Below are 23,644 nucleotides of genomic sequence, written 5' to 3'. Positions count from 1 at the left end.
GTATGAATATTTTGCCTGCTTGTATGTCTGTATACCACAAATGTGCCTGATATTTGTGGAGGCCAGAGGGTGTCAGGTCCCCTGGAACTGGGGTTACAGATGCAGCTACTGTCCATGCTGTTTCCCCAACTCAAGAGCACAAGGCCTCTACTCAGTATGAGAAAAAAAAAAAAGCTCCCCTCCCCCCCAAATAAAAAGAAAAGAAAAAAATACATGGTAACATCAAATTTGCAGTTAAATGTGGATGGGGCCACGCATGGTTAGAACTGAGGGTCTAAAGCACTGGAGATGTTGTGCATTCCGGGCCAGCCTGGGCTACAGTGTAAGACCTTGATATAAGCCACAAATAAACAATCAATTGTGAATGTTGGCCTGCCTTGGTGGGTTATACTGACAGTCCTAGTTCTGAGGCAGGAGGATTTCAGGAACTGGAGACCAGCTGGGCAATATAGTAAGATCCACCTTCAAACCAACAAACAAAAACGAATCCAGCCTGAATGTGTGAATACTGAAGAATTAGGAATCACTTTTCTTCTTTTTGTGTTTTGAAAATATCTATTAGGCAGGTGTGGTGGCATACTCCTATTATTCTAGCTCTTGGGAGACTGAGGCAGAAGGATGGCCATTTGGAGGCCAGCCTGGGCTACATAGTGGGTTCAATCCACTTTAAGATACATGACAGGATTTTTGCTAAAAATGAAGTGACTAGAAGCCAACATGTATATAATTTTTTTTTAGAAAACCTGAACATTTGTATTTGTATGCATGTGCCAGCATGTGTGTCCATGTGTGTGTGTACACGTGTGCCAGCGTGTGTGTGTGTCCATGTGTGTCCATGTGTGTGCCAGCGTGTGTGTCCATGTGTGTGTGTACACGTGTGCCAGTGTGTGTGTGTGTCCATGTGTGTCCATGTGTGTGCCAGCGTGTGTGTCCATGTGTGTGTGTACACGTGTGCCAGTGTGTGTGTGTCCATGTGTGTCCATGTGTGTGCCAGTGTGTGTCTGTGTACATGCATGCCAGTGTATGTGTGTGTGCACGTGTGCCTGTGTGTGTATGTCTGTGTACATGTATGCAGTGTGTATTTGTGTACCTGTGTCAGTGTGTACATATGTGCCAGTGTGTGTACAAGTGTGTCAGTATATATGTGTGTGTGTACATGTATGCTGGTGTGTGTATATACATGCATGCACTGACTGAGGTCTGTGCGTGCTTTAGTGTTTAGCACTGGGCTGCACTAGTGGCCCCGAGTACACAGTACAAACTCTGGATAAAACCCACAGAATCCCTCACTGCTGACATACAATGGGGTTACACTTCTATCACACAGAACAAATTATCTTAACATTTCTTAGAGAAGAAATGTCAAAAGAAAACTGACCTCTGATGGAAATGAACACAACCCAAATTCCTCAGTCCTTAATATTCTTAAAACAAAACAAAACAAACAAACAAACAAACTGAAATAGAGATGGCAAGATGGCTCAGTTGGCAAAGGCACCTGCCCCCAACTCTGATGATCTGAGTTCGTTCCATGGGACTCACAGCGTGAAGGAGAGAGACAACTCCAGCAAGCTGTCCTCTGACCTACAGTACATGTCACCGTCCTCTGGATAAACACACACTCCCCTCAAGGACTGAACCCAGAGTCTGAGGCATTCCAAGCACTAGGTCCACCAACGAGCTACCCCGTCAGGCCGGCAAGTGCGGGATCACAGGCGCCCAACGTGCTGAGCGTTTATCTAGGCTCTTTCCTTTCCACAAGAAGGGCTCTGCTCTCCCCACACCTGCAGCGTCTGCCTGCTACTTTCTCACAGACTTGTCCTCCTCACAGGCTGGGCTGACAAGGCTTCCCATCTGGTTTTACACAACTGTTCCCTATTTCCTATGCTACCCCATCTTAGGAGTATAAAATATCACAAACAGCCCCCGATACTCTGACACTTGCGAACAGCAGCAGCGAGGACGGAATCGATGGGCTTCTGTTTTCCAATAAGTACATCAGTTCCTTTTCGAACTGCCTTCCTGTCTCTCCAGTGTCCGGGAGGCAATTGGGAAAGTGTGAGTGGACAGAACCACGGACTCCACAAACGCTTTTTCTGCATTAAAAATTTTAAGTTACAAATATCTCCATTCATAAATAACCGAAGGTGCACACGTATGTGTGCTTATCCTTGCCCTGAAAGGACACTCTGCCCTGGGGACTTTAAGCAATCACATTTAGTACCTCCCTCCATACCCTAGGACTCCGGGCCTTCCCCGTTCCCTGAGTTCATATCTGTTCACCCAGCCAGGGGGAGCCCCTCCCACATCCTGTCCCAGAAAGGAACAGCTCGGTTGTCCTGAAAGAGAATGGACAAGGGCCACCCCCAGCATTCTGGAAAAACAGTGCTCCTGGTGAGGGAGGGACTTCCTGTCCGGGAGAGGAAGCTGGGCGTTAAGTCATAACGGAGTGACTTCCCTCTCAAAGAGGAGCTGCAACAGGTTAGATTCTGGAGGAAGAGCTGTGTTTCAGGCACCCTCTGCAGAAGGTGCCTGAAGGTGCAGAAGGTGTGAAGTCAGGGTCCAGGACTTGGTGTCCTTGTGTGGGGCTCAGAGCGTGCCGTAGACGCTGATTTTGACCATGGAGATGCTCTCCATGAACCGGTTCAGTCCTTTCTCGTACAGAACAAACAGCTGCGGGGGCTGCTTCTTTCCATCCGTGCTGTTTTCCAGGGCTGTCATGGACGAGTAGCCGCTGGGTCCTGGCCACACCTGAACCCTCTCCTTCTGCCAGGACGTACCATTGCTGAAGCTCCAGCGCAGGGTCAGGTTCACTCCTAGGAGAGCAATAGTCCGAGGGACGTGGGTCTCTGCCGTGTCCACGCCTTGTATAGACGTGGCGCCCCCCCACCCACTCCACCCTCAGGCACTCACGGAACTCAGGATGGGCTGGATTGGAGAAGAAGACAATGCCGGAGCTGGTGGCTAGCGCTCCTGCAGCTACCACAGGGTCCACGAGCTCAGGGTCGAAGGTCACATCCCGGGGCTTGAGGGTGTCACAGGCGTCGTAGCTGCGGAGGACGATCCTGCAGCGGCAGTGGTAGTTATTCTGGTTCCGGGCGTTGATGATGACCGAGCCGTCTGGAAGCTCGTAGGGCTGCGGGGGTGAGGGGAGAGGACAGGAGAACCTGAGGAGGCTGAGGAAGCCAGAGCTGGATCTTGTGAAATGCACTCTGGGGAAGGCAGTGGTGTGGACGGGTACAGTCCGTGGACTCCTGACCTGGCACTCGTCCGGGTTGAAATCATGATCGTGTTTGGGTTGGCCGAAGGGAATGCCGCTCACACCAGTGCCGTAGTGCCAGGAGGCACCGTGGTCATCACTGAGGAGACAGAAGACCCCATCTCGCTCCAGTGTCCCGTGTCCACACACAATGAGCCGGCCCTTCCCAGGCTCCCGCTGTTTCTGTAAGGAGAGGATGTGGGTGTCACTCAGGTGCTGTGTGGCGCTCAGGCAGAGAGCTGGCAGCTCCAAGTACGAAGGCTTGCTGGAGCCCTTTGTTCTCCCACAGACACTGCCCAAATTGAGAAGCTTTTTTCATGCCAGGCCTGTGATGCCAGCTACTCAGGAGGCTGAGGACAGAAGACTGTTTACCTGAGCTACAAAGTCACTTCAAGGCTAGCCTCGGGACTTAGTGAGACTGTCTCAAAATAAAAAGTATAGTAAAAGGGCCGAGAGTATAGTGGTAGAGTTCTTGCCCAGCGTGCACAAGGCCCTCAGCTAGTGACACTCCTCAAAAATAAAATAAAAATAAAAAAGAAAAGAAAAGAAAAACTTTTAAAAAGTAGAAAAGAAAAAATATCTCTCCAAATTCAAAGTACTTATTTATTTGAAATAATATTAAAGCCCAAGCTGGCCTCCAACTCACTACATAGCCAAGGCTATTTGGCTCCCAATCCTCCTACTTCTACTGCCTGATGCTTTTTTTTTTTTCCCTCCTAAAGACAGGGTTTCTCTGTGTAGCCTGGAACACTCTCTGTAGACCAGGCTGGCCTTGAACTCAGAGATCTGCCTGCCCAGGCCTCCTGAGGGCTGGAAATGTCCCCAATTTCAATGCTATCTTTTCGAGCCTCCTCCTCTTTTTGAGATTGTCTCTCTCTGTAGCCTGTCTTTGAACTTACAATGTAGCCCAGGCTAGCCTTTAACTCATAGTGATTTCCTTGCCTTAGTTTTTTTGTTCTTAAATACATGTTTGGTTAGCATACAAAGAAATGGGCTTCACCATGACATGTTCACACATATATGAACGTCGTGCTTGGTTCTTACACCCACCCCACTCCCCTTCTCTGGAAGTCCCCCAGGACATGTAGAATGCACCACTGGACAAGTGGCTACCCAGCCTTGGGAACTTCACGATAACCTGAGCTCATGGACCCTGCTGGGCATTGTGATATAGGTATGCATCTGCCCAATGGCACCCAAATCTTCCCTGCACAGGCTAAGGACAGATCTGTTGATAATCTCCATGTGAGAAGTCAATGGTAGTTTCATCGCCAAAGCAGAAATGGAAACTTCCAGAACACCCTCCTTCCAAGGTATCGGATTCACGGAATCTTGCCCCCTTCCTATCCCCAGGGTCAAACCTGAATGCCAGAGCCGGGTCCAGGGGCAAACATCTCTGTGCCAATATCCTCAGAGAGATTCCGGGGTGGGCTCCAGGAAATGCCGTCGTCCTTACTCCAAACCAGCATGGTAGAGGCCACCTGGCAGTTGACCTTGTGTGCACAAAGGGTATAGATAAGGAATACCACTCCTGTGTCTACGTCATTTACCACAGCCCCCAGGTTCAGCCCATCAGAGGCCTCCCCATCATCTACGATGAAGGCTGTAGAGGACCACGTGCTACCTAGAAGAAGAAAAAAAAAGAGAGCAGAGAAAATTGTACCGTTTGTTGTTTACTTCCTGCCTCTCCCCAGGGACCTCAATGTGGCACCAGAACCATGTTTCTTCTTTCTCTGACATTATTTCCTGCTAACTCCCCCGGGCGACATAATTCTCATTTTCAATACCTTGGTGGTTACAGTTTGTTCTCTGGACAACTTTCCCCCTCTGGTTTCCCTAACTGGTTAGGGACTCAGGCCTCAAAGTTCTATCTCTGGGCAGTTGGATTGGTGAAAGGAACCCCCAACTCCTTACCCCAGTCACCCATACAACCCAGCACCCGCTTTTTCCACCCGGGCACCTTTGTACCCTGGTCCGTGGACCTCCTCATGGCGATGAACTTGGCCCCCTCATCGGATGCAGACTTTTTCCTGGCCTCAGCGAAGGCGAGGAGCGTGCCCCGAGGGGTAGCTGTGATGAGCGGGATGCGAAAAGTGTCTACTGAGCCGATCTGCTTCCCGCTCACCCACAGCAGCTGCTCCATGGTCACCAGCGGCTGCACCTGCGCAGAAGGACACCTCAATGCACACAGGCTTGACGAGGTTTAAGGTAGGGTTCCCCTGAGAGAGGGTAATGGGGAGCCTGAGCAGGGGTGAGAGGTGTGCTAGAATAAGAGATGGGAGTCCAGAGGAGAATATGGGGTGAATCCGGAGGCTCCTAAGCAAGGAGAGGCTGCAAGGGAGAAGGAACTCTCAGGGATGGGGGAGCACCCCATAATGAGCCAGGGGTGCCCAAGGGAGAAAAGAGGTCGGGAGAGGATAGAGGAGCAGATGTGCCGCGCGGAGGGGTGGCCGAGCCAAGCAATGGCCACCTCTGCAGGTGCAGCAGGGCTCACCAGGCTGAAGTCATCCTCTGCCCTGGCTTCAGATCCCGCCGTGGACACCAGGAGCAGGAAGATCGCTGCGAGCCCCTGACTCAGATGGCCCGCCCAGCAGCTCAGCGGTCCCCGGGGTCTGCTTGGCTCTGCCCCCACCATCGCTCCCCACGATCCCCGTCCACAAACTGGTCACCGGTGGCAAGTCGTCAGCTGACCTCAGCCCTTTAAAAGCGCGCACGTCACTCCGAACCCTCCCCTTGGGGGCCGCTTCACTGCGGCGACTCCAATTAGTCCATCCAGCTGTCTGACATTAGCACGTGACCCAGAGGCCGCCCCAGGCTGTGTGAGTCTTTTGACTGGCTCTGACACCCGGGAAGCGACGAAGGGGCGGGGCATGATTTAAAGCAACCCGCGATTACAAAAGACACTAACCCCTTGTGGAAGATATAGATTAGGTGTGGCATGTGACCCAGTTGGTAGCGGGCCTTCCTAGTTTGTATGAGGTCCAGGGTTAAGTCCTATGTCAGATGTGATGGTGCACACCTGTAATCCCAACATTCAGGAGATGGAGGCAGGAGATTCAGAAATTCAATGTATTCAACTCAAGGTCCGACTGGGCTAGGGGACACACACACACACACCTGTAATAGGTTGGGAAGCCCCACACCCCACTCCTAGCTAAGGAGCTCTTGGCAGTTGGTGGATGCTAAGAAGGGAATGACACTTTTCTTTAGGAGTAAGACCATGGTAGATACTCCAGGTCCCAGTGGTTGACCCCAGTGCCCATAAGCACATGAGTAGCACTGACTAGAAATATTAGGTTAAAATTAATAAGCAACTGATGAATGAATAAATGATAAAACACACACACACACACACACACACACACACAAAATAAGTGTAATATTAGCCAGGCAGTGGTGGGACACACTTTTGATTCCAGCACTCAGGAGGCAGAGGCAGGTGAATCTTTGTGAGTTCGAGGCCAGCCTGGTCTACAGAGTGAGTTCTAGGACATCCAGGGCTACACAGAGAAACTCTGCCTCGAAACACACAGAGAATGACTTGGAAATGCCAGTCCTCCTGCCTCTACCTCCCAAGTGTGGGGATTACAGCCCTGCTTATGCTATAGACAGAGTCTGGGGGACCCTTCCGTGCGAGGCAAACTCTACCAGCTGAGTCACACCTCCAGTCTCCTAACCTCAGCCACTGAACAAATTTTTCTTACTGGGTAGCGAACCATGTGATAGCAATTTGGTCTTTAATTTAAAAAAAAAAAAAAAGTGAACTTGAACTGAAAATAAAGCCATAACTTATCAAGAATACAAAATATTGATCTTTAATAAAATCTGTTTTCTACAAAACGGTGATTCTCAAGGCATCGGTGGCAGGGCTTGTGTACAGGAGAGCTGCGGTCCTGGGTCACCACGAGTCTCTCACTTCTTCCTGTTCTTTCCCCCCATGGGTGCCTCGTTCTTCTTGCCCAGAATTTTCAGGAGTGCCTTGGGCATGTAGTATGGCCGCTGCTGGGAACCATCATTTCTCTCTAGGTCCTCAACTGAGAGTAGATCGATCGGTCAGGGTGGATCATGATAATGGCACCCGGTCGTACCTCCAAAACAATCTGGGTTGTGTAAATCAAACAGCCAAACAGCCCGGTTTCCTGTCCAAGCCACTTAAGGCAATTTGATATAACCTCCTCGGCAGGCTGTATAACCTGTTTCTCCTCACCCAAAGTGAGATAAATAACATATGTCATAGGGTAATAACGAGATAAAGAAAAATTCCATGCCAGTCCATCATGGTGGCTGTCTGCAATCCCGACATTTAAGAGGTTGACACGGGAGGGCTTAGAATACGGGGCCCCTGAGGTCTCCACAGCAAAGCTGTCTTGAGAACGGTTGTGTAGGCCCATGATTCTAGCGCTTGGGAGGCAGAGGCCAGAAGATTGGTTTGAGTTGGATCCAGCCTAATCTATATAGCAAGTAGGAGCCAGCCAAGAATACACAGAGAGGCCCAGTGTATATAGATAAAATTTAACCAACAAGCAAAACCCATAAAACAATACAATATTCATGTCCGTTGCTTGGTGCAAGGCTGGGGGACTGGTACTGTGGTGGGGGCATTCCTGCTTCGCAGGCACAAGGCTCTGGCTTCTATATCATCGTCACCATCATCACCAGGACAAAAAAACACCAGAATTCCAGCACTTGGGGGCTGAGGTAGGAAGATCATGACTTTGAGCCAGCCTTAGCTATAGACTTACTTACTCCCGGGTCAGCCTGTGTTATATATAGTATGATCCTGTCTCGCCTCTATGCATGCCCCTCCCCCCAAAAAAACTAAATAAAAGAAGGAAGAACACCCCCCCACACACACACACACTATGACTACCTCCTAGGAAGTGTTTTGTGTTTAAATTCTATTTACATTTCCTAGCCAGGCCTCTGAGGTTCCTCATCTCTGAGAATACGCAGGGTGTGTTCCCTTCTTTCTTCCTTAAACCTCTGCCTCCTTTAGTTCACAAAGCTACAAGCAACCAGTCTCTAACAGAACCTGGGGGGGGGGGCAAGAGCTTGAGGGTGGGTGGGGGGCTGGGGGGACACTCACGGAAGCAGAGGAAAAGAGTGTCTACACACATTCCAAAGACGCTGAAGAAGCCACTGGCAATGACGTAAGCTCCCATGACGGAGGTCTACAAGAGACAAGACTGATTGGGACCCCTAGGTTCCTCTGGGGATGTGGGTGGGGCAGAGAGAGGTGTCACTCACCATGATGGGCAGCCAATAATAGTTGAGGTTGGGGTTCTCAAAGTCTTTCCCTAGCTTGATACGACCGGAGAAAAAGAAGAAGGACAGGACTCCTGTGGGAAAGAGTCCTGGGGTCAGTGCTGCTCTTCCAAAGAACCTCACCTTCCCGCACCCCAGGGGGCACCTGACACCGTAAACCCTGGTCTTGACCCTTACCGACACCTCCAACCACCAGAAGCTTCCCAAAGAAGAGCAGCAAGTCAGTGACTTTATCCAGAACGACCACCCTACACGGAAGTCAGAACAGACTGGAGTAAGGGACCTGGCAGGGCCAGGAGGAGTGAGACCTCTTCCCATTTTAACATGGTATTGGACCGAGCACAGGACATTTCTGAGAGCAGCTCCGGGATGGGGGAAGTGGGTAGGGGACCCCACTGGGGCACAGCAGTCTGACCTGACAACGTTCCTCATGAGAAGCATGAAGGCATTTTTGGCCGAGACACAGAAATTCTTCCCATAGATGGCGATCTGAGAGGAGCAGGAAGAGTCTTTACCACACTTTTTTTTTTTTTTTTTTTTTTTGGTGAGCTTGCCCACCTGTTGGTGAACCCCGGGCTGAGGGGCGCAGAGCTTGAGTCTGTGCTCACCATGATGTAGGCATTGCGGTTGAGGAACTTAATGAACTTTTCCAGACACCAGAGGCAACACTTGAAGCAGCAGATGATGCATCGGGCCACAGGATTCTGGGACCCTGGGGACAAACGAAGCTCACATTTAGCCACCGGCTTCTGGCTTCTGCCTGTCTGCCTGCCCTTCCAAGGCTCTGGCTGCTCAGCCTACTGCCCGCTCACCTCTCAGCTTGTGGTCAATGTATTCCAGGATGACCCGGGCTATCTGCACAAGGGTCAGGATGAGGGCTCCAAATGCCAGGGAGCCAGTGTGGTAACTGCAGAGGGTAGTTAGGTAAGTTGAGGCTCCCCAGCACCCGGGGTATTCCTAGAGCTAACATGTCCCTTGGAGGCTGCCTCTAGCTTACCGGAGTGTTCGGATGAAGGCTGAGCCCAAGGGGAAGGTGGGGATGTCTTGAGGCTTGTGAAAGGCCCAGTAGAAGGAGGCAAAGGCCCCAGCAAGGACACACTGGCCCAGGGCCAGTACCCAGTTAACTGTCCAGAAGAGCCCCAGGACCCCATAGATTTGTAGGTTGAAGAGAGAACGCTGGGCTAGGCCCGTGGTCGAGTAGCCCTTGAAGACGCACATGAGCTCTCGGCACGAGGAGTTCAGTGGGGCCTGGAGGTGACAAAGACACAGCAGGTTCATGCCTGGGAGTGACAGGCAAATCTGTGACCTTCCCTGTTCCTAGTGGCCTCCAGACTCAGACCACCTCAGTGCTGCCATAGTGACTAAGCAGCTTCCTGGTTTCCAGACTGGCACAAGAGCTCTCTCTCCCTCTTACTTACCCAGCAGCCTGCTCTGGAGAAGCCTCTGTGTGCACTGAACATACTGGGGGAATTTAGTCATACTGAAGTGACTCTGTTGGCTGTAACAACGAAAGAGTTATAGTGTGTGTGTGTGTGTGTGTGTGTACCTGTGCGAAGGTATGCGTGTGCTTGTATGTGTGTGTGTATGTTTGTGGGATGTGTGTGAGAGTGTATGGTATGAGTGTATGGTATGTGTGTGTATGTGGGGTGAATGTATGTGTGTGTGTGTATGGTGTGTGTGTGTGTGCCTGTGTCTGTGCATGTGCGAAGGTATGCGTGTGCTTGTATATGTATGTGCATGTTTGTATGTATGTGTACGTTTGTGGGATGTGTGTGTGCGTGATTGTATGGTATGAGTGTATGGTATGTGTGTGTATGTGTGGTGAATGTATGTGTGTGGTATGTGTGTACGCATGTGTGGTACATGTGTGTGTGTGTGGTGTGGGTGAGTGTGTGTGGTATATGTGTGTGTTGTATGTGTGTATCTGAGTGTGTGGTATGTGTATTTGTATATGTGTGGTGCATGTATCTAAGTGTGTGAGTGTGTTGTATTTGTGTACAGTATGTGTGTGTGAGTGTGTGGTATGTGTGTACACATGTGTGGTACATGTATGTGAGTGTGTGTATGTGTGTGTTGTATATGTGTATGTGTGTGGTATGTGTATGTGTGTATGTGTAGTGCATGTATCTAAGTGTGTGTGTGTTGTATGTGTGTGTTTTATGTGTGTACAGTATGTGTGTGTGTGGTATGTGTGTGCATGAATATGCTTTGCTAGGACTGAACACCAATTCTTACACACAAAGTTGAGCCTCATACCCTGCTTTCATTATTCTTATTACCACCCCCCCACCCCCACCCCCCACCTTTCCTTCCTACTTCTAGTGTGGAACCTGGGGCTTCAGGAACAAAAGAGAACTTTTCCCACTGCCCTGTTTTCTGAGTTATCTGTCGAGGGGCTGGGGAAGTATATCAGCGGACAGAGTGATTGCCTAGTATGCACAAAGCCACCACATAAAACCCTGAATGAGGGCTGGAGAGATGGCACCCACATGGCAGCTCACAGCTGTCTGTAATTCCAGCCCCAGGGCATCTGACACACTCACACTGACATACATCAGGCACAACACCAATGTACACGGGTCACATTTTAAAACTGCACTTTTGGGGCACCCATCATCACATAGGAAGTAGAGATGGGAGGATCCGAACTTCAAGATTATCCTTGGTCACATAGCAAGTTTCAGGCTAGCCTGGGCTACATCAGACCCTTTCTATGAATAAACAAGCAAGCAAGAAAATGCTGTTTGAGATCTACCTTATTTACATGTAAAGTGCCGTGGTAGAGTTTCTATTCAAACTACCTGTGCTATGTGGTACTTTACCCTTTGTGATGGTTTGAATATGCCTAGCCCAGGGAGTGGCATTATTTGGAGGTGGCCTTGGGTGTGGACTTTAAGACCCTCACCCTAGCTATCTGGAAATCAGTATTCTGCTAGCAGCCTTCAGAAGAAGATTTAGAACTCTCAGCTCCTCCTGCACCATGCCTGCCTGGATGCTGCCATGCTCCCACCTTGATGATAATGGACTGACCTCTGAAACTAAGTCGGTCCCAGTTAAATGTTGTCCTATAAGAGTTGCCTTGGTCACAGTGTCTGTTCACAACAGTAAAACCCTAACTAAGACACCCCTGTAATCCTGATACTTAAGGAAGCTGAGGCAGAGGGATCACCATAAATCTGAAGACAGCATGGGTATGTTTTAGGTCAGCCTGCCTGGAAAGAAAGAAAGAAAGAAAGAAAGAAAGAAAGAAAGAAAGAAAGAAAGAAAGAAAGAAAGAGAGAAAAAGGAAGAAAAAGGAAAGGCAAGCTAGCCATGCCATGCCCCTGGCTTCTCTATCAAGGGAACCAGAGCTCCATTCCCAGCACCCACATGACGGCTCACCACGATCTATAACTCTAGTTCCAGGAGAGCTGATGCCCTTCTTTTGGCCTCTTTGGATGACAAATACAACGCTGAGCAGACATACGTGTAGGCCAGACACCCAGAAGCACAAAATAAAACAATAATAAAATGCACCAAATAATAAAAGAGATATAGTAATTTTAAAAGGGGGGAGAGATAAAACATTTTTTTAACACCTAAAAGCTGGGGACGGAGCTTAGCAACGGAGAACTTATCTAGGATTCACCAGAATACCAGAACAAAAGTTACAAGTGAAGGCAGGGAGGTAAAAGTCGAGCCCCAGGGATGATTAGGGATGCAGCTCATGCCTGAGGCCCTGAGCTCAAAGTCTAACATTGCAAAGAGGAGGGAAAAGAGGAGGAGAGTTCTTACAGGAAGCTGAGGGCTGCAGGAACTCACTGCCTACTGCTACTTCTGAATGTCTGGAATTGTCCATAATAACACAGAAAACGAGCAATTAAGAAAACTAAATAAATGCAGAAAATATGACTTCAACACTTCATGGTTTCTGATCGTAAGAGACCACGTTTGAAATAAAGCTGGTGGTGCATGTCTTTAACCCCAACACTTGGAGGTAGAGACAGGTGGATCTGTGTGAGTTTGAGACCAGCCTGGTCTACATGTTAAGTTCCAGGCCAGCTAGGGCTACATAGTGAGACCCTCATTCACAAAAGAAAAGGAAAGAAAAAAGCCGCTTTCCCTCAGCAGACCACTGTGACTTTGTGTCAGCTTTAACTGTTAGAGAGTTACAAGAGAAAACCAGGTTCTATCCCCTTCCCCCACCCCCACCCTGCCCGCCAGCACAGAACCCAGTTGGTCTTTTTCAGCACAGAACCCAATGGTATGTCCTTTACAGATCTAAACAAACGGGCCTTTCTCTCTTTCTTTCTCTCTCTCTCTCTGTAGGGCTTTTTGAGGCACGGTCTCCTTATGTAACCCAGGATGGCCTTGAATTTAAAATTCCCACTTTTGCCGGGCGGTGGTGGCGCAAGCCTTTAGTCCCAGCACTTGGGAGGCAGAGGCAGGCGGATTTCTGAGTTCGATGCCAGCCTGGTCTACAGAGTGAGTTCCAGGACAGCCAGGGCTACACAGAGAAACCCTATCTCGAAAAACAAAAAACAAAAAACAAAAAACAAAAACAACAACAACAACAACAACAAAAGAAATTCCCACTTTTAACCTTCAGGGTGCTGGCATTAGCGGTTTGTTTCTGTACGCATGTTTTTTTCCCCCCCCCCTATGCTTCTTAGAGATGGTTTCCTGTAGCTCAGGCTGGCCTCAGACTAGCTGTGTGACATGCTGAAAGCCTGATCCTCCAGCTCCACCTCTCAAATGCTGGAAAGTACCCACAGGCCTCCTAGTCCCTCCAGGAGGCCCTCCTGTGGACTTCCCAGTGCCGCAGTGGCACTGTCTGGGCTCCGTTCCCAGGATGTGAAAAGGGAACCGGAAGGGTCCAGCCAGCTGGGCTTTCCATCAGTGGGCGGGCATTGCGCACAGCACGAGATGTACATTAAAACTCCTAAACCACTTCTGAGGCAGAATTAGGATCAGCTCCAATTTCTAGAACAGTGGGAGGAGCCACAGCAGGAGGAGGAGCCACGAGAGGAGGAGCCACAGGAGTGGGAGGAACTATTTAACCTTGGAGGCCGGGTTTCCAGTCCCCACCTCACTTTCCACAAAGTGGGTAACTACAGACTACCGAACTAAGGGAGGCCACATCCCGGCCTCGGGTATTTGTGCACTAGCGGAAATCTGTGCTAATTGACCCCCAAGATCCCCTCAGCACCCACCCTATTCCCTCTCACCATGGGGTCACAGGATGCGTTCACAGGAGCGTTCTCACAGCCTGGTGTACTGGTGTTGGACACCCAGTAGATGTACTGCGGTTGCCCGGATGTAGCCAGGTACCCAGAGATGAGTCAAGAAAAGCACGATGCCAGCTGTCAACTACAGAACACCCCTAATGCTGCCCCTGGAACTCGTGCAGATTGTTCACACCCACAGAAGATTGGCATTCAACCCAAACTCACCTTTACAATACAGTCCCTTCACATCCCCTCATGGGATGATGTTCCGTGCTCCCATCCCCCATCCCCACCGCCCACCCCGTGCTCTCCAGTGGGGTTGTATGAAGGATACAAAGCTGTCACGGCCCAGTAACCAATGCAAATGACCAGGAGGACGAAGGTGACCAGAGGGTAGAACATAGTCGACATCATCTGTCCCACAGCCCTGTATGAAGACAAGAGTAGTCCTCTGGGACCCCAGTCCTGTGCATCTGCTCCCAGGCCTGACCCTGGCTGGACCCTTCCTCTGGCCTGTTTACTTTCCAAACCAGAAACAGAACTCCATCTTTCCTATTCCATATCCATAAACCCAGCCAGCGCCTGGTTCTGGGAGGGGTACACTGTAGACTCTTGCTGGGTGAACCAAGTAAGGCTGGAGGGACCCCCGTAGTGGAGACTGGAGTCATAAAAGACACCTGGGACGCTCAGATTGTATAAGGGAAGAGAACCCCCAAAAGGTGTGCCCCCTGGTGGCTTTGACCATCCCTGCTTCTCATATCCACTCTGCCACTTGACCCAGCAAGCACCTCAGCTCCCAGTGCCTCCCTCCAGAGTCCTGTGCTGTTAGTCTACACCCATGCTGTTGCAAGCTTTAGATTGCTATGATAGGGAACCTGGGGGTGGTGGAACACGCTTCCAATTCCAGTCCCCAAGAGGCTGAGAGAGCAGGGTTGCTACCGGTCTGAGGCCAGAGTGATGGGTTGGAGACGATGACAGAGGAGGGTGTGCCTAACACACAGGAGACCCTAGGCTAGACCCCCGATCCCAGCGCTGCATAAAAGAGGCCTGGTGGTACATGCCCATATCCCTAGCATTCTGGAGGCAGGTGTAGAAGGATGCGGTCAAGGTCATCTTTAACTGTATAGTGAGTTTGAAGTCAGCCTACGCTTCCTGAGACCCTGTATCATCAACCGTTTTGTAGGGCGGGAAGACCCGGAGTTCGAGGCCAGCCTCAGTTACATAGCTGTTCCATGATATTAGTTTAAGCTATATGAGTTCCTGTCTCAAAAACAAAACAAAACAAAACAAAACTCCCTTGGGGCTGGAGAGATGGCACCACAGTTAAGAGCACTTGAGCTCAGTTCCCAGAATCCACATGGCGGCTCACAGCTATCTGTAACTCCAGCTCCAGAGGATCCAGTGGCCTTTTCTGGCCTCCACAGGGATCAGACATGTGTACCCATACTGGCAAAACACCCATACATAAAACACAAATAAATAAATCTCACCCCCTCCCAAGGATAATAAAACAAACCAGACAGGGAAACTGAGGCCCTAAGAGGCTGGAACTCTCTGGGTAGTGGAAACCCATGCTTTTAATCCTAGCACTTGGGAGGCAGAGGCAGTCAGATCTCTGTGAGTTTGGGGCCAGCCTGGTGTACAGAGTGAGTTCCAGGACAGCCAGGGCTGCACAGAGAAACCCTGTCTCAACCCCCCCCACCCCCCCCAAATAAATAAATAAATAAATAAATAAACGGCTGAAATGTAGCAGTGTCACCCACTGGACAACTCTACCTTTCTCCTCTGGGGTTCCTATTACCCCATCTAGGCCAGCAACCCTGCCCAAGGTCCCTTCTTTGTCACAGGTGGGCCCTGACCTGCTGGCTTCCTTCAGCAGAGCGATGGCGATCCGGATCCGCTGACGCAGGAAGATGAGCATGAGAAGCAAGATGCCCTCCAGGACAGCCAGGACAATCACTGCAGGGAAACAGCAGGCGGCAGTCCTGGGTCAGGGCCAGGGTCACCTCACCCTTGGCGGGCAGTGGACGGAGGAGATGGGCAGGGGACTCACGAGCAGCCAGCCAGGTCTCCTTTACACTCTGGTAGGCACTGAAGTTGGTAGTGAAGCCCACCTGGGTGATGGAGGCTCCCTTGTCCCGCAGCACTCGGTACTGTTCCCAACAGTGGTAGATGCCATAGGCGAGCACAGCCAGCACCCCCACAATCAGCAGCAGCACCAAGGGTGCCGCCACCAGGCGCAGGAGCAGGATGAACAGCAGACTTAGCACCAGGGCCACGCCCAGCGCCCTGCGTAAGGAACGTACGTGAGGGGTTGCCTCCCAAGCCCTTCCTAACCCCCCAGATTTCTTTCCTTGCACCCACAAGTATCCGTAGATTTAACTCATCTTCTGAGAGGCTCAGGATCCACTCTGAGCTAGCTCCACCTCTGACTACTTCACCTTAGATTTGGGAAAAGAGTATCAGGGGCAGCAGAGGGTGGTGCCTGATCCTGGGGACGCCATGGACTCACACGAGAATCCAGTACCAGGACTGGGCAAAATCTTCAAAGATTTTCGCAGAGATGTCCCGGGCATTGATGCTGTCCAGGAGGCCACTGTCGGAGAGAGATGGAGTCAGATGGGGCTGAGGATAAGAAGGGACACAGGGATACGAGGATGATACAGAGGGTGACATCTACCTGATTCCGTTAGAGACGGTGGTGTTATTGATCTGTAAGTGTTCAGGTAAAGTGAAGTTGGTGTTGGGGAGCGGAAAACAACGTCCCAGAGCTAGAAGAGAGATCAGAGGCTGCTGGGCGGAGTGTCTCTAACCCTCCGTCCATCCAAGAATGCTGCCAGGACAGGGAGCAATGGTGGGTAGGCTCTGCTCTTTCTCAGTCTCTTTTTCCTCCCTAGCACTGGCCAGATATCTTTGCGCCCCATTAACCTGGATGCCTGCAATACCTCCAGCCCTGACCTTGCTGCCCTGCTATAGTCCCTCCACTCTGTCATGTCCCCGGGCTACTCTTCCAGGCCCAGAATTCTATGCACAATCTACATTTCTGCTCTTGGGGTGGGGGTGGGGGGTTCTAAGTAGCCTCCTTCAGAAACTCCTCTCACCCTCAGCCCAGCTCCTGCCCCTTTTCTATCTCTGCATCTCTAGCTGATTAGGTTACCAGGCTTTGGAACCACATGTAGCCAGTCAGGTTTAATTTTATCACTGACAGCCCAATGTTGAGAAAACAAACACAGAGGGGCTGAGTAACTGGCCTGAGACCCAACCACTAGAAAGTGCTCTAGTTCAAACCCACATCTGTCTGCTTTGGAGCCGCCCTTGGGTGCCTTTTCTATCATACTTGCCTTGAAACCTTGTCCTTTCTCATGTCAAAATTTAAAAATATTTTTCTACTAAAAAAAAAAAAAAAAAAGGAAAGATAAAGGCGGGTGAGCCGCGGCCCTATCTGTCATCTCAGCATGGGGTCAGGCTGAGGCAGGAAGATCACCAATCTGGAGCCAGCTGGGCTTCAGAGTGCGATTCTATCTTTAAATAAACCAAACTGGTTACATTGGCAGTCCGGAAGAAGTGTGTGCCACAGAAAGGTTGGTCGTGGCTGGCTTACGCAGCCACGTACACATGTAACATTTGGAAAGATATCTCTGTTTGCTATATTATCCTCAGATTCATTCATCCATGTCAATTTTATTTTCTAAAAAACAAAACAAAACAAAAAAAAAACTTTAAAAAGATTTATCTATTTTGCTTCATTTTTGAGGCAGGGTTTTATGTGGAGCCTTGGTTGGCCTGGAACTCACTATGTGAATCAGGTTGGTCTTGAACCCATAGAGAGCCATCCCCTGATGCTGCCTCCTAAGTGCTGAGACTAAAGGCATCTGCTGCTATGTCCAGCTAGTTTTATTTTATATGACTGAATGCTTTGTCTGCACGTGTATATGAGCATCATCGTAACTTGTGTCTGTGGAGACCAGAAGAGTGTGTCAGAGCGCCTGCGTGGTTACAAATAGTTTTGAGCTGTTATGTGGGCTCTGGGAATCCATATGTGAGCGACCAGAGAGCTGAGAGCATCTTTGGCTCCACCACGCACACTTTCCTGATATCCCTACACGGTTGTTCTTTGTTATTTTTGTTCTGATCTGTCCTTGCTGACAATGGAACCCGGGCGTTGTACAAGCTAGGAGAGTGCTCTGGATGCCTGTCACTCACCTTCCTTAAGAAACAAAACACTATGACATCTATTTATTGGGTGTGAATGTGTGTGGGTCCTGTGAGTTGTGCAATGCCTGCGGTGGTTAGAGAGCTCATCTTTGGAGTGCATTCTCTCCTACCATACATACCGGTCCTAGGGTTCGAACTCAGGCTGTCAGACTTGGCGGCAAGCACCTTTACGTGACACACCACCTCATCAGGCCTGTTTTATTATTGTATTGAGATAGGATCTTGCTAAGTGTCTCAGGCTGGCCTTCAACATCTATCCTCCTGCCTCAGCTGCCCAATTAGGAATGCACCATCTAGTCTGTTCATTCAACCTCTTGTAAGTATCTCTGATCTCTCTACCTAGAGTGTAGCTGGAGCAGAGCGTGGTTTCTACTGTCCCTGCATCTGTCCCCAGCACCTGGTGCACAGCCTCACAGCAGGCACTGAGAGTCTGACTCTAGGGTCCTTAGGGTCCTGAGGCAGGGGATGAAGGCCTGCTGCTCCCTTCTGAGCTCCCACTGACATGCTAAGTGGCTTTCCTTCTTCTGGACCTGCTTCCTTAGTTTGAGAAATGAAAATATTGGATGAGTTGATGCCCAAGGTAGGGGCAGTGTACATGGTTCTCACCTGGAGTAGAAGGAAGAAGGAAACTGGGACAGAGATCCTTCTGCAGGCTGTCACTCACTGTCTGGGGACAGAGAGAAGAACAGAGGCACAGATATAGAACAGAAGGAGGAAGCTGTGGCTCCCAGCATTAACTATGACCATTATCACCACCATCACCCCCACCGTCACCACCACCATTATCATTACCACCATCTCCCACCATCACCGTCACCTCCACCATCATCACCACCATTACCACCACTACCTCACCTTCCACAACTTCAACCATATCAAGACTCAGACTGACCCATTCCTCCTTGGAGCCAAACCTCTCCCTCTCCTACCATTATGGGTTCTCTCTGGCAACCTCGATGTCATGGGTACCAGAATTTACCATATTTGGGGACACCGTGGGTAGACAAAATGTTATGTTTTCTTTATAAACTTCATCGACTGTCTTTGAGAACTGCGGCACTCTCACTGCCCATTGGGACTGTGGGCAGGAAGAGACGCACACCTGTGGGTAGAGAACGTGCTAAAGGGACTGGTACCCGAGGCCTTGGGGACGGGTGGGGCTCAGGCAGGTCCTGGCTCCTGACCTGGGGTGTGGGGCACTGTAGGCCATTCTCAGCGATGGAGATGACGTTGATGGCCACTGCACAGCTTAAGATGTTAAAGTATAGAACGTACGGTTTATCCCTGTAGGAAGAGAAGATGTGTGTGTCTGAGGTACAGAGGTGTGTCCTGTACCTCTCCAAGCCAGGTACAGGGTGTCATTCTCTTAGCATAGAGATAGCACTTGGACCAAATTACTTATATCCAGCTCCTGGCCCAGCTTCTCTGGGAAGATAACGAAGACCCTGAACACCTAGGCTACTCACGATACAACCTGTGGCTGATAATATTGGTTCTGGAGCACAAGCCCCTAGTAAGGTAGCTTTGTGGCCTTTAACAAGGCCTCACATCTGTCTCTTAAGAATGACAGTATCTGCCAGGCAGTGGTGGTGCACGCCTTTAATCCCAGCACTTGGGAGGCAGAGAACTCAGGTGGATTTCTGAGTTCGAGGCCAGCCTGGTCTACAGAGTGAGTTCCAGGACAGCCAGGGCTACACAGAGAAACCCTGTCTCAAAAAAAAAAAAAAAGAATGACAGTATCTACCTCAGAAGGCTTAGCAGTTTGGATGTGAAGCTCCCCGCCTCTTGGAGCACTGTAACTGTTAGCGCCTTATTGTTTACCCTGCACTTCCTGCATGCCTCCTGAAAGGACTCAGCTGTTTCAGTTGAGGAAGTTTAAGCTCAGAGAGGCTGAGTAAGTTGCTCAAGGTCACACAATCCAAACTTATCTCAGGTGGAGACTCACAGTGATGTCTGAACTCTAAGCTTATTATACACTTAAACTGTCTTTAGTCCTGGGAAGGCTGGACAAGGAAAGGCTCTTGGTGTGGCCCGGAAATGCTTGAATTCAGAGAGACAGGCTGGGGCTGGAGAACAACAAATGCCAGGCTCTGCTGTCTGCCTTGGGGTTGTCTCCCACCCTCCACGGTCCTGCTACCGGCTACTCACTTGTTGTCACCCACGCCACAGTAGGCCCCCGTGGAGTTTCTGGGGTATAGCACTTGTCGAGGGTCTCCATACACCCAGGCTGCAGACAGGCACACAACGGGATCACAGGAAGGAGGAGAGTTGGGGGCAGGCAGCTAAGGGCAATCCCTCCCTGGGTTACTGTCTTCACCCTGGCCCCAGCTCTGGGTGGCTAGAAACTTACCCACAAGCCCCACTATGATATAACCCAAAATGAAGACCAGGAAGAGGACGCAGCAGATGATGTCTGTGCAGCCCCTGGGGAGAGAAGGACGTCTGAGCTGGGGTGTATGTAACCATGGGGTGGGGTGTTGGGACGTGTAAGTGTGGGGCATGGTTTGGGGGTAGGTTATGGTTTAGAGGATTGGAGAATGTTAGAAAGATTGGCATTCTTTTTTTGTTGTTGTTGTTGTTTAGTTTAGTTCAGTTTTATTTTTTTTTTCCCACCTAAGGTTTCTCTGTGTAGCCCTTGCTGCCCTGATACTCGCTCTGTAGACCAGGCTGGCCTTGAACTCAGAGATCCACCTGCCTCTGCCTCCCAAGTGCTGGGATTAAAGATGTCTGCCACCACTGTCTGGCAAGATTGACATTCTTTATCTACTTTAAGAAAGCTTTTCTTAGGATGGGGATTCTTCTGCTGAAATGTAGCACAGATAATAACACACACATACACAGAGACATGGAGAGAGACAGGCAGAGAGAAATAGAAACAGAGAGAGAGAGAGAGACAGAGAGAGAGAGAGAGAGAGAGAGAGAGAGAGCGAGAGAGAGAGACAGAGACAGAGACAGAGACAGAGACAGAGAGAGACGACAGCGTGTGTAGTTGCTTCTCTGGGTGAGTTTTCCTGAAACGTATACGTACTGAGTAGCCGGCACCCGTCAAGAAGTAGAATGACCCAGTACCCTGAATCCCCTCAAGTCCTTCTAAACAGCACAGATGCCTCAGTGGACCAGGCTCCTGCATCAAAGACAAACCAAATCCTCCCCACATCCTTCGGGGCATTGCCCGTAGCTCACCTGTTTTTGATGGGGCCTCGAAAAGAGGGGTCATATTTGGCCGAATTCCCTGAAAGAGGGAGTGGAGAATAAGTCTTTGAGGGTCTCTCTCCCCACATCGGGTCCCAGGAGCCGGTCTAGCTGACTAATGGGACACTAGGGACCTGGGTCAGCAGTATCCTGGTCAGAGAGCAGCCCCATGGTTGCCTGCTGTGGCTGCTACCCAGCAACAGGAGGGAGGTGGGGTCTTCATCTCTGGCTGTGCTGGATATCGAATCTATGGTTTCTTACCTGTGAGACAAGAGTTCTGCCACTAAAGTGTAACTACAGCCAATTATTTTATTTTTTGAGACAGCATTTCTTTATAAAGTTTTAGCTTCTTGGAACTCTCTGTAGACCAGGCTGTCCTTGAACTCATGGAGATCCGCCTGCCTCTGTCTCCCAAGAGCTGGGATTAAAGGCATGCGCCACCACCTCCAGACCACAGCCATCTTTTTTTTTTTTTTTTTTTTTTACTTTGTATTTCAAACAAAAATCTTGCTGAGTTCTCCAAGCTGGCCTTGAACTCACCACCCTCCTGTTTCAGCCTCCTGACTGCTTTTTAGTATAAGCTTCTGAAAGTGGTTCTTAAAGGTTTTTGACTGGTACCTCAGGGCATCTGAGTAGTATGTGGCCCAGCTTCTGGGACTCCCTCTTAGTGGCCTTCAGACCCCAGTCCTATCTCTGTCCTACAACCTGTTCCAAGTCATCTCTGGACCATCCAGTTTGGGAGCCCCTCGGGGGACCACAGTCACGTCTCTCAGCCCTCTGGCTCAAGGATATGACAAAGAAAGGATGGTCAAAGCTATGAAACTCTGTAGGGCAATGGGAACTCCGTAGGACCCCCTCCCCCCCCACACACACTCAGGCTACCCCACAGCTCTGTAGACCCCCCCCCCCACTCAGGCTCCCATGAAGCTCTGGGTAGCCAGCCAGATTGACATCTGAGCCAACTGCTGTGGTTGTGGCCACGTCCTGTTCCTGGTCCTCCTTGAGTACACAGGGGAGGGGGTGGGGCCAGGCTGCCAGGGTCCTGGTGGACGCTGAGGGAACAGCTGAGGGTTGGGCTAGCCTGGGGCAGGTATCTTCTTTCATGGGCATTCTGGACTCTGTCCCACCCAGGCTCACAGACACAGGGTCAATGATTGACCCAACGCTGTTCCAGGAAGTTTTCTGTGGCGTGTACTGGCCATTACTCTGTCTCCTAGGGGACACCAGCCCCACCTAGAGGAGGCCCAGCCCTCAGCCCTGTCTCTTCCCGGTCCAGTCTCATGCTTCTCAGGATTTTGGGGAAAGATTTCCAGCCCTTTACTTCAGCAGTTCTGGAAACAGGCCTCCCTGCTTTCTCTGCCCTCAGGCCTCACCTTCCACACAGCTCTGGTCCCTATTACTTAAAGTGCTCCAGGTACGCTCACGTTAGACCCCACTCCTCACAGGCGCCCTAGCAGGGAGACTCCAGCAGCTCAGGGTCCCATCTCCTACTCACAAAAATTCCCTTAGTTCATGGTACCAGTCCTGCACTCCTCTCTGGGACTCTAGCAGGCAGACCCCAGCAGCTCAGCGTCCCAGGCCCCACACTTCACAGGAATCCTAGCAGGCGGACCACAGAATTTGGGGTTCCAGCCCCCTACTCCTTTATTATTTCAGACTTTATTATTTCAGAGGCTTATCTCCCCAACTCCTCACACAGACCCCAGGAGTCTCAGACCCTGCCTCTTCACAGAGTGTGGGTTAACAGACCCCTCTCCGGCAATCTGTGCTCCTCTGAGATCCAAAGTCTAAACAAGCTCTCCCAACTCACAGGAGCCCCAGCCCTGACTCTTGGAGGTTCTGTAGCACAGGACACTGTTGGACTCTTAAGTCCAGAGCTTCAGGACCCTAACCTGCCCTTCTAACCACACAGGCTTTGTTTGCCAGGGCTCTGCCCTCAGGGACCACACACAGACGCCAGTCCCAACTCTTGTTCATCCAGATTCCATTTAGTATGCAAGACCTTCCCGGTGGCTCAGACCATCCTCCCAGGACCTGGTTTTGTCTCTTTTCCTTGACTCCTGTTTTCCTGCAGCCTTTCCTCAGAGACCCAGGACTCCAGTTCCTCTGTCAGGATCCAACCTCAGCCGCCGTGGCTGCAGAGCCCAGGCCTCTGACCCCAGCCTTACCGTAAGCCTCCTTCTCATCCTGCTTTCTCCCCATGGCTCAGTCGCCGGAGTGATTGGAGCCAGGGAGACCTAGCCGCTCACCTGCCGCCCGCCCCGCCCGCCCTCCCTCCCTCCCTCCCTCCCAGACGTCACAGCCCCGCCCCTGCTCCTCTAACAGTTCCTTTTTCTTGTCTCAACTCACGACCAGCTCAGGGGTACCTGGCCTAGAACTGGGCCCCAGGAGCTGCTTGCAGGGTCTGACCACAGGAGGAAGAAACTGGAGTGTTTTTAAAGAAAACATTGCATAATTATTCAGAATACTTCAACTGTGGCACATCCAAACCTCTAGGCTGTGATTT

At 50.5% G+C, this 23,644-nt stretch overlaps 2 protein-coding genes across 3 annotated transcripts; both read right to left on the bottom strand.

Moving 5' to 3' along the window:
• Nucleotides 1-1,405: 1,405 nt before the first annotated feature.
• Nucleotides 1,406-6,036, bottom strand: Neu1 (neuraminidase 1). The gene is made up of 6 exons (XM_034524810.2): nucleotides 5,754-6,036; nucleotides 5,228-5,420; nucleotides 4,621-4,883; nucleotides 3,260-3,442; nucleotides 2,914-3,136; nucleotides 1,406-2,816 (listed from the first exon to the last, which is right to left on the bottom strand). The coding sequence occupies exons 1-6, from the start codon at nucleotides 5,892-5,894 to the stop codon at nucleotides 2,590-2,592; spliced, it is 1,230 nt and encodes a 409-aa protein (XP_034380701.1). The 5' UTR covers nucleotides 5,895-6,036; the 3' UTR covers nucleotides 1,406-2,589.
• Nucleotides 6,037-7,048: 1,012 nt separating this feature from the next.
• Nucleotides 7,049-23,398, bottom strand: Slc44a4 (solute carrier family 44 member 4). 2 transcript variants are annotated; one of them, XM_034524534.2, is made up of 21 exons: nucleotides 23,307-23,398; nucleotides 21,130-21,178; nucleotides 20,297-20,370; nucleotides 20,095-20,173; nucleotides 19,131-19,230; nucleotides 18,926-19,048; nucleotides 18,553-18,613; nucleotides 16,412-16,502; nucleotides 16,244-16,327; nucleotides 15,785-16,020; nucleotides 15,591-15,690; nucleotides 14,066-14,158; nucleotides 13,732-13,834; nucleotides 9,522-9,772; nucleotides 9,337-9,431; nucleotides 9,133-9,236; nucleotides 8,940-9,013; nucleotides 8,702-8,772; nucleotides 8,507-8,598; nucleotides 8,346-8,430; nucleotides 7,049-7,293 (listed from the first exon to the last, which is right to left on the bottom strand). In XM_034524534.2, exons 1-21 carry the CDS (start codon nucleotides 23,338-23,340, stop codon nucleotides 7,172-7,174), a joined length of 2,121 nt encoding a protein of 706 aa, XP_034380425.1. In that variant the 5' UTR covers nucleotides 23,341-23,398; the 3' UTR covers nucleotides 7,049-7,171. The 2 variants fall into 2 exon arrangements, with proteins under 2 accessions (XP_034380425.1, XP_076772837.1); XM_076916722.1 differs by lacking the exons at nucleotides 20,095-20,173; nucleotides 20,297-20,370.
• Nucleotides 23,399-23,644: the final 246 nt, after the last annotated feature.

Source organism: Arvicanthis niloticus, chromosome 20 (assembly GCF_011762505.2).
Source record: "Arvicanthis niloticus isolate mArvNil1 chromosome 20, mArvNil1.pat.X, whole genome shotgun sequence".
Lineage (NCBI taxonomy): Eukaryota > Metazoa > Chordata > Mammalia > Rodentia > Muridae > Arvicanthis > Arvicanthis niloticus.
Note: the sequence above shows the minus strand (reverse complement) of the source record. Positions and strands in the feature narration are given on the sequence as shown.